Source organism: Salvelinus alpinus, chromosome 5, assembly GCF_045679555.1.
Source record: "Salvelinus alpinus chromosome 5, SLU_Salpinus.1, whole genome shotgun sequence".
NCBI classification, from domain to species: Eukaryota; Metazoa; Chordata; class Actinopteri; order Salmoniformes; family Salmonidae; genus Salvelinus; species Salvelinus alpinus.
This window is the reverse complement of record NC_092090.1, coordinates 76,559,595-76,570,477: the sequence shown is the minus strand read 5'-3', so window position 1 is coordinate 76,570,477 and position 10,883 is coordinate 76,559,595. Positions and strand designations below refer to the sequence as shown.

The 10,883-nt window shown below is 42.0% G+C and overlaps 1 protein-coding gene across 2 annotated transcripts in view; it reads right to left on the bottom strand.

Annotated features, from left to right (window-relative positions):
• Positions 1–5,294: 5,294 nt before the first annotated feature.
• LOC139576835 (leucine-rich repeat transmembrane neuronal protein 4) overlaps positions 5,295–10,883 on the bottom strand; it is a 65,438-nt gene continuing 59,849 nt past the window's right edge. Inside the window, exon 3 of one of the 2 annotated variants that reach the window (XM_071403355.1) lies at positions 5,295–10,355. In XM_071403355.1, the coding sequence (XP_071259456.1) occupies positions 10,131–10,355 (225 nt within the window). In that variant the 3' untranslated portion in view covers positions 5,295–10,130. The remainder of the gene's footprint in view (positions 10,356–10,883) is intronic. The other variant, XM_071403358.1, reaches the window with a different exon arrangement.

Genomic DNA, 10,883 nt, shown 5'->3' with positions numbered 1-10,883 from the left:
AATTTAGGTACAAAATAACTCATTTAGAACCTCCAGTCTTGCTGAGCACACAATCTAACTTACAATTGCCTAAGGAGGATGCTTGTCGTCAACAGAGGAACAATATCCAATACCTGCTAAAAAAGTGTTTGATTAAACAATCTCTTCCCCCCCCTAAGTTTGAATCCTTCAATTTTATTTTGCATTTCTTTTTTTAACCTTCATTTCACTAGGTGTAGTAACTTGACAAGGAATGCCCACACACATTTCTATATTACTTTCCTTCCTTTTTTTCAACCTAAGAAATAAAAAGTGTACAGCCATGTACAAACAGTACCATTACAGAAAAACGATACAGTCCACTCAACATGTGATAGAGTTGCCTTGTACAGATCCGACTCTGGGTGATGACCTCATCAAAGGGGAAAGGTCACAGTCAATGAGAATGCCAATAATAACCATGCACACATGAATAGCAATCATACTATACTGCAGGTAAGTACAATACATATTCAATGTGTTAGGTTCTTATTTTTCAGAGTAAATAACCCACGGACAGAGGGTTAGAGAAGCTTTAACCAAGTGTATTCTTCCCAAAGGTTCTGTACAGCTGAAAACAGACAGCTAAAGATTTCGGACTTCACAGTTTATATGCATCCTACTTAAGACACTCCCCTTTCTCTCCAATCCTTACATTTTATGGCTCTACAGGAAGCTAATAAAGAGTAACAGGATTCCAAACATTTATTACTTTCTTAAAAGAATCTGTCCTCACCTCATGACCTCAACCCCTCTTTCATCTAATACACAGATGTCCATCTGTCTTCCCTGTATCAACACATCGCTCTCCTCTCCTCCATCAAACACATTCCAAAGCCTTCTTCTTTCTTCTGATAACCATGAACTTCTAACATAACTCAGTCTCTTTCATTTCCTATCATTCATTTAATATCTCAATGTTCAAAGTTTAGCACATTCCAACAAAAGTAATTATTTAAATAGTGTCCACACTATGACACTTCTCCCCCTTCATTTCAATCCCCCCTGTAAGGAAAGAACACAAGGTTGACCAGTCAACCACATCAGTGTTTTCTTTTCTCATCTTCACAACACTTGAGAACTTCTGCTATTGTTACTGTAAATGTAAACAAAAACAAAAAATATGACAATCCTTATTTCTATTCAACTAGGTCTGCTGCTCCAAACAAACACTAACACCACAAGACTCTCAGTCTCAACTACAGAGCTAGTCTTTCAGGAGGCTTGTGACTAGACTGTAATCTGCGCAGTACTCCTCGTGTGCCACAAGACACAGGTAAGGCGTGTCCCAGTGGAGCTGGGTCTGAGGGCACAGGAGCGGGTTGGGTGTTTGTGAGAGAAAGTCCATAACCCTTTGCAGGAACCACTGAATGCCCCTGTTCCTCAGACACTGTTTCCTGTGGGGTTTCAACTTGTATACTAACCACCCGCAGCTGTTCCGTCTGAAAACATGCTATTTTCTTTGTCATAGCGCAGGCGAATGTGGTCCTGGTGTCTGCGCATGACTCGACCATCAGTCAGTTTGACCATCAAGGAGACTGGGCCACTCTGACTCAGAATGATACCTGGCAACCAGTGCTGGCTGCTTGTGAAGTTGCGGATGTAGACGGTGTCATTGGGTTTAACTGCCTCTCCCTCACGTGGTGGTCATGTCTCTCTTATTGTTTCTCCTGCTTCCGTTCCACTCGTGCTTTGATGTCCGGACGCAGTAGATCCATGTGAGCTTTAGGCTTTCTGCCCATCAACATCTCAGCTGGAGCCTGTCCTGTTGTTGTTTGTGGCGTGTTGCGAAACTGGAAAAAGAACCGAGAGAGCTTATTTGTGATGGTTCCCCCAGTCATCCTTTTGAGCCCCTCATTCATTGTCTGCACAGCCCGCTCCGCTAAACCATTTGAGGCCAGATGAAACGGCGCGCTGCGGACATTGCGAATCACGTTTCTCCGCATGAATTCTTGGAACAAGTCACAGGTAAAGGTAGTTGCATTGTCGGACACAAGAGTCAGGCAGACCATGGGTTGCAAACCTGCCGAAGCTTTTTGATGGTTGTGGTCGCTGTGATGTTGCTCATGATGTGAGCCTCCAGCCACTTGGAGTGCACATCCACCATGACAAGGAACATGTGGCCCACGAAAGGGCCAGCAAAGTCTATGTGCAGCCTGACCCATGGGCGGTCAGGCCACTCCCACAGATGTAGTGGTGCGGGTGGGGCCATCTTCTGGTTGATCTGGCACTCAGAACATGATTCCACTTTGTTTTCTACGTCCTGATCCATGTTAGGCCACCATATGTAAGATCTGGCTAAACTGTTCATCTGGGAGGCACCCAGGTGAGCCTCATGGTCCTCATCCATGACTTGTGAACGGCCAGGGGACGGAACAACCACTCTGGACCCCTAGCGTATGCAGCCATCCTGCACACTCAGCTCAGTTTTGCACTTTGCATAAGGTCTCAGTCCATCATCTTCTATGACAGAAGGCCAACCCTGCATGAGGAATCTTTTCACTTGGGCCAGGATAGATCCTGTCCACTGTTTGATCTGTTTGGCATTCACAGGTGAGTTTAACAATCTCTCCATTAGGAAAATTGTCTTGGGAGGCACCTCAGTTGTGGCGGGGATCTCTGGTAGCGGGAGACGGCTGAGCGCGTCTGAATTTGCATTGTCCTTCCTCGCTCTGTACACAATAGTTTACTGGTAAGCTGACGGTGTGAGGGACCAGCGCTGTATCCTTGCTGAAGCCATGGGAGGAATGCATCTTCATTCACTAAAAAGGCTCATCAGTGGTTTGTGGTCAGTGCATATGGTGAAATGACGACCGTAGAAGTACTGATGAAAGCGTTTCACAGCAAAGACTATGGCCAGACCTTCCTTGTCCAACTGTGAATAAGCACTCTCAGCACTCGTCAGCATGCGTGATGCGAATCCAATGGGTTTCTCTGACCCGTCCTCCATCTGATGAGAGAGTACTACCCCGACGCAATAGGGCAAGGCGTCACATGACAGAATGATCTCTTTATATTGGTAAAAATGAAGCAGCAGTTGTGCTGATTGTAGTAGTGCTTTCACTTCCTTGAAAGCTTTCTTTTGTGCTGGCCCCCACTTCCATTTACAGTCTTTGTGGAGCAGCTGATAAAGTGGAGCCATCCCTGTTGACAGCTCAGGGAGGAACTTACCATAGTATTTCACCATGCCCAGGAACGACCTGAGCTCAGACATGTTCTTGGGGTTTGGAGCATCCTTGATTGCCCTGACTTTGTACTCCACAGAACACAGACCCTGCACTGTGATCTTGTGACCTAGGTATGTCACACTCTGTGCTTGGAATGTGCACTTGCTACGCTTCAGGGGCAGCCCTGCCTCAGAGAATCTCTTTAACATCTGGTACACATGGTGGCGGTGCTCCTCCTCCGTCTCCCCTGTAACCAGGATGTCGTAAAAGTACACTGCTACATGAGGCTGGACTGGATGCCACTCCGAAAACCAAGCGGTTGTACCTGAACAATACTTTGTGCGTGTTGACTGGGACATACTCTTTTGAGTCTTCGTCCAAGAGGAGCTGTTGCTAGACGTTCTCAAAGCTTGACATGAGTCACGTCTTGCCTCCTGCTAGCGTCGCGAACAGGTCCTGCGCGTCCAGCTTAGAGGCCCTGTTGATGGTGAGTTTGTAGTCCCCGCATGTACGCACAGTTCTGTCACTTTTCATAATGGGAACGATTGGAGCTGTCCAGCGGGAGATCTGAATGGGAGTAATGATGTTTGTTACTTGCAGCCGCTCCAACTCATCCTCCACTTTCTTTTTCATGGCGTAAGGCACTGTCCTGGGTTTGAAAAAGCGAGGCTCGGCCTGAGGATCCACAAACAGCTTAACTGCAGTGCCCTGCAGTGTGCCCAGTTCATCTTTGAAAATCTCAGGGTACTTTTGAATGGCATCCTCAGTCACTCGTGTGTGATTTATCTCACCCCAGTTCAGTTGTATTTTGGTGAGCCAATCATGCCCTAGTAAACTAGGCCCATTCCTTCTCACCACCAGGAGCCATGTTGTATGCAATGTCCACCTCTAGAGCACCCAGCAATGGTATGCTCTCCCTGGTGTACGTACGCAGTCTGATCCCTGCCGGTGTGAAGGCGGAAGCCTGTTTTGAGCCTCACATTTGTTTGTAGGTCTCCTCACTGATAACAGAGTCAGAATCCCCGTGTCCACCTCCATCCTCAACTGTTTTCCATCTACCTCCACTGTAGCATAGATAGGCTCTGCGCGGGGCTCACTCACATTAAACATGTTGTAGGAACAATGCTCTTCCTCCTACTCTGTGCTCTCTAGGTAATGTGCTGCTGACAGTGGCTTCTTTGCTGTGAATTTTCCCTGTCCAGTCTGCCCACCCTCTGGCTTGCTCCTAGGACCCCTCCATTTTTTAGCTAAGTGTCCCTTTTTGTTGCAATTGTTACAGACCGTATCCGCAGTTGTTTGCGTAATGTTCCCCCACATCTGAAACATTCCACTGCTTTTCCACTGCCGCCTCTTTTGTCACCTGATGCACTGTACCACTTCCACTGTTGTAATTTTGAATATTTTTAGCATTACTAGCGACCATCTCCATCTCTTGAGAATTTTCCAATGCTCTCTTGAAAATCAGTGTGGCTTTCCCCAGCAAACGGCGCTGTATGCCGTCCTCATTAATGCCACAGACTAATCTGTCATGGAGCATGTCCTCTAACATAGCCCAAAACTCACAATGTTTTGAGAGTTCACGTAATTCAGCAACAGACTGACCTGTTTTCCCGAAAATGGCAGTTAAACTTGAACCTCTAGACAATCACTGAAGGCTTTGGATTGTGGCAAGTCTGAACGAGAGCAACTAGATCCACAAAAGGAATTTCTCCCCGTCTCCGTGGTGTAGCCAAATTCCTCATTAGATTTGAGGTTTTAGCTCCACACACACTCAAAAGAATAGAGCCCTGTTTAGCCTCATCTGTAATTCCATTTGCCAAAGAAAAGTGTCCCAACCTTTCCACATATTCTGTCCAGTCCTCGTTCTCTTCCACAAACTCAGCGATTGTCCCAAACATTGCCATTATAACGTCAACTTGTTCTTGGTCCTCATTAGTGATTTTCACTTGCTGCTGATTGTCACTGTCAGCGTTTCCCTTCAGCGGTGGCTGCTCTCAGTTGCTCATTAAGCTAGCTAGCTAACTGACTACCTCCACTGTTTCTTAGCTAGCTAGCGCATCGCCATGTAGATTTATAAGTTTTATAAACTTGACAAGGAATGCCCACAAGCATTTTTATATTACTTTCCTTTATTTTCAACCTAAAAAATAAAAGGTGTACAGCCATGTACAAACGGTACCAATACAGCAAAACGATACAGCCCACGCAACATATGATAGTCGCCTTGTACAGATCCGACTCTGGATGATGACCTCATCACAGGGGAAGGTCACGGTCAATGCCAATAATTACCATGCACACATGAATAGCAATCATACTATACTGCAGGTAAGTACAATACATATTCAATGTAATTATGTATAGTGTTCACACTAACACTAGGCAAGTCAGCTAAGAACAAATTCTTATGTACAATGACGGCCTACCAAAAGGCAAAAGGCCTCCTGTGGGGATGTGGGCTGGGATTTTTTTAAATTAATAAAATATAGGACAAAATGCACATCATGACAAGAGAGACACCACAACACTACATAAAGAGAGGCCGAAGACAACAAAGACATCACCCAAACAGTCAACAAATAGACATGCTCCATCATTAGAAATGAGTCAGTGCCACGGTACACATGATATTTCCACTGTGTGAAAATGGAACAATATGGGGGGAAACAAGGGACAGGCAGTAAAAAATAGAATCAATGATCTTATCTGCTCTTTCATTGTGTTACACATCTTCTCATACTGCTATTTTGCTTTGCTTTGAGATTCCATCATTTACAGTTTTTCATTGAACACTGATTCGGTGTATGATATGAGGAATCACCTCATTCTTAGCCTTTGTAGGGAATAAGATTGAATATATAAAACCATGGGATGATGTAGCTTACCCTTGACCCTGCAAACCAAGGCCAAGGCAGAGGACTGCTTTAGAGAAAAAACACCACCTGCTGAGAGAAGAGAGGAGTTTAAAAATAAACTGGGTGCAGGACAGATGCCATACTGGGTTTGTTCTGTCTGGAATGGCAAAGGTAATCTGAAAGTGTTGGCATAGCTGTCCCAAAACTCCCAAGGGAAATCAGGAGCTTTCACAGCTGCCCTGCCAACCTGCTTGAAGTCTTAACACAACTCCAAGATGACAATACCCAGTACACAGGAACAAAGGGGGCAAAGAAAAACTGAAGACCACTGTACTGAAGCACTACTTCATCTGTTACTGCTACGTCATCTAATCTCTTTATTTCTAAGATGTTAGTTATGTAATTTGCATGATACAAAGGACAAACAAAATAAAGGGGATTAAAAATCACAGATGCCACAACTGTAATTCTAAGAAGCACAAGATAAGTAGGCTACTGCAGAGATATACTGGATGGGAATGTGTGTCTTATAATGTAGGCCATGCAACTAAATGTACCTTCTGTTCTGAGCAAAAAATATTTATTCAAAAATTGTGTAGGATTTTAAGTTGCTTAACAGGAAACATCAACAGAGTGTTGGCCTAGCTTTCAGATTCTATGTAAATTCATGTTGACATGTTCCTAAAATGTTAAACACTTCCACAGGCATTGTACAAATCTGATCATCCGTGCAAGCCTGCACAAAATGTGTCTATGAATGCATCCTTAATATTATGCTTTGAATCACCTGTATTGGAGGTCACTCTTGGTTAGCGCACCATTTAAATGTAAAAACTTTTTGTCCCTTTTTCAAAAGGTTCAAGGCCTATTCTTCACCATCATGAGTGAAGTCAGGCTTCTCAGAGATGCCTCTCACACCACTGGACAATTTTCCTGAAGCAGAAGCAGAAGAAAAGGACGTAAGTCCAAATGATAAAAAGTGCTGTATGGCCTGGCTTACTTTTAATAGCTCTTAGGAGGAAGTAAAAAAAAAAAAAACTTTATCCTTCCAAGAAGATAAAAAAGCAGGGTGAAAAATCTGCCTGGTCTCATAGACTAGACATAGTAAATATAAATCCGGGACACTCAAATTAGTATGATATGTTACATTTGGTATGGTTACATAATACAGAAGGTTACTTAAGGCAAAGAAAAAAATAGGGTGGTTGGTCGGGGTGGATGGTCAGAAGTATAACGCGAACGTCTAGCAACCCAAAGATTGCGACTTCGAATCTCATCATGGACAACTTTAGAAATGTACCTAATTAGCAACTACTTAGCATGTCAGCTAACCCTTCCCCAAGCTCTTTAACCTAGCTCCTAAACTTACCCCTATCCTTAACCCTAACCCGTAGTCTAGCCACCTAGCTAACATTAGGATTTCATAACATATCATACATTTTGCAAATTTGTAACATATTGTATGAATTGCAGTTAGTAAAATATTGTACAAATTGCAATTCATAACATATCATACAAATTGTAATTTGTAACATATCATTCGAAATGGATGATGGACATCCAAAAATGGATACATACCATAAGAAACATAAAATATCATACTAATTGGAGTGTCATGGATTTACGGTTACTAAGTTACGTCTACCCTTGAGTCGAGGTAGGAAAAATAACCAACTTTTCTTGCTATTGCAGCAAACTTTGCACTTCTAAAAATTAGGTCCACAGTCAGAAAATGGAGCAAATTGAAAATGATTAAGTCTCAGAAAGACAAAAACTGTTATTCTTGCATAGTCGAGAACAAAGACAAACCAGGATGTGGCAGCCTTGAAGAAAGTATTTCAGCGGGAATTTAAGACTGAGAGAATCTCATTCTTCTCTCTTGATGATAGCGGTTATGCACTGTCAATGAATATTTCCCTGGGATGGGAATAACTCAGAGGGTGAAGAATAATTGGGAAATAAATGTTCTATGTATGCTACCCTGAGCATGCCACCGGATTGAGCTCAATCAGTGTATTTGATTGCTTTATAAAGTCAATAAATCCTCTTCAATACACTTTGCTTTTCATTATCTGAGTTTGAGTATGATGTGGAAAGGAGTCTCCTTCCTCACCATGCACACGAAAATCTCACAATTTACAAAAGCAAACGATACTGTTTAAAGATGTGACAATTAGGTAAATGGTGTTGCATCAGTTAATAATGACTTTACTTTGTTTAAATTATTCATACATTTTTCAGATCAGTGATGCTTTGATGCAGAACATAAAAATAAAAAAAGTTATCATTCAGCACTGTATTACTTGTGGTCAAGATTATCCCAAAACAGCACACTCTCAGACATGATAAGCAGTATAATTTCATGGTATGAAAATAAAAATGTAATCTCAGAAAATAAATGGTAAAAGTAATTTTAATGTTCACAGTAATTTCTTCTTCAATGAGCATAAAAAACATTTGGTCAGAAAATCTATTGAAATATCATTTTATCGTGTGACGACAGTTCAAGCTGATATTTTATATGGTTTAACAGAAATCAGGATAACATTTTCTTCAAACAGCAAGCCAATATTGCAAGTCCCCGACTTAACAAAATGTCAGTCACATTCTCATACCCAGCCTGCGAACCCAAATCAGGACATGTTCTAGTTCATCTGAACCTCAGATAAGGCTCCTCCTCTTCATGGGCAAATGGCCGTGTTCATGAAGCAGCCGAGACACTTTATTTGATAACTATTCATAGTATTGAACAAGTTCATTGGGTTTTTGTTATTACATGTGTCCTTGAAGTGGAGTATGAGTATGAACCACATCCAAAAGAGGCTCCTTGATGAAAACTGTAACAGTCACAGTAGACATTGGGGAAAAGGGATACAAAGATCTAATGCGTCACAGCTGGGGAGAGCAGACCGGCATCAATATTAGATAGTCTGGGTTAAGCTGTTACAACAGTTATCTCCACTATGAGTGAGTTCACTGCTGATCTCTAGGTGAATGTCATGATCTGAGGTCACATAGTCAATTAATGGTCACATTAAAATGCTTCCCTTTCAGTAACTACACATGGTATGTGAGAGACAATCCTACAATTAGATTGACGATTGGCATGACATAAATATAAAATAAATTGTCATTACATTAATCATGAAAATCCAATGATGATCATGATGAACAAATCCATATCAACACAATAACAAATATGTATTTCTGACAAGATATGTCAGCTGTAGGCTACACTTGACATGAAAACAATTAGTCTATTACTCATCAACGTTTTACTTTTCATCTGGGAAACAAACAAAAAAACAACAAAAAAATGCATTATAGTAAAATGAACATAAATAATACAAATATCCATTAATGTACCTCTGGAAAAGAAATGTAATCTGTACACTTGACATGAAAACGGTGTGCCCATCACTTACCAAGTTTTCCCTTGTTGTTGTGGGTAATTTTATTTGAGTGGCTCACTTCTTGAAATGAAATAGCTACGGGGACTGGAAAATCTGTAAGGCCTCTGACTGGCAGCATTATTAGAAAAAGCAGCATAAAACCTTTCAGCTCTGTTAGTCTTTAATTTGTTCTGCTATTCCATTGCTCACCCTACTGTTTCCCCAGATCTATTATTGCATTTTGTAGATAATTACTTACCTAAAACAGCGAAGGTGCCGAAACTGTGAGCAGTCAATAAGTTCAATAAGAGTAATGAATCATGTAATTTTTTATATTTCTCCCCATGATGCTGGAAACCATTTTAGAAGCAGAAGGAATGTGATAATGTAACTGGACTATATTCAATTACAATGGACATCAAAGGGTCAGCTATCTTGTAATATACTGTAACAGTACACTGCAATTTCCATTAATGAATATTTTCATTTTCATTAGTCAAGGTATATTCTGCGTTAGATAAATGTATTCTCTCCATTAATAACAGATTCTCCAGTCAGAATGTTCTTCCTCAGTGCAGATTTGTATCTGTTTCACTCATTATCTGCTGCGGTATACAGTACTGTAACAACACCATGCTCAGTAGCCTAGATGGAGAGGGGAGCGCTGGTATGGTCTCCCCATCTGCACAGGTCACAAGTCACAGTTGGAGGGAATGGGGATCCGTGCGTATGAGCAAGGTGGTGGGCGCAGAGGGGAGACCAGCTGTATGACCTGTACTGCAGCCCGGTGGCCTCAGACAGCCCTGTGCCTGGGAGGGGGGCTCAAAGCCCATGTTGAGGTGCAGCACCCCTTGGGCCTGGCAGTAATCCACTACGGGCTGCTCATACCTGTTCAACGTCAGGGCACTCAACTGCTGTGGTACCTGAGAAAACAAAGGAAAAGTAGAGGGGGACGGAGAGAGAGTAAGATAAAAAAGAGCGGTTTAAACATTGTTCCTCTCAACTAGAGGATTTCTTTTTACGTTAGGGTGCAAAGTGAAATAGGCTGAAGTTTTACAGATAAATTGCATGCAAAAATCTGGTCTCAATTTATTTGGATAGTCTGGATAGTACATCTGTGGCAAGGGTAAGGGTTAAGGTTAGGGTTAGTAGATAGTTTGTTGATGAAATGTTAGTCTAGAGTTTTGAGGGATGTTAGTCTGTATTTGAGGGACAGGAATGGTTTTGCGCCAACATGTGTGAGAGGAACAGTATGCAGTGTGTGTCAGTTGTATCTCTTAGTGATTGAATTAGGGATGTTGAAATGAAAATCTGGCTTTATAAATCTGATCTTTGCATGCAATAGTTGTGGTATAATGCATGAAATACATTTAGATCACTGAGCTCATTTGTGCAAGGTAATAACTGAATTATCTCAATCTAAACACCAAAATGACATATGTATGTGCCAC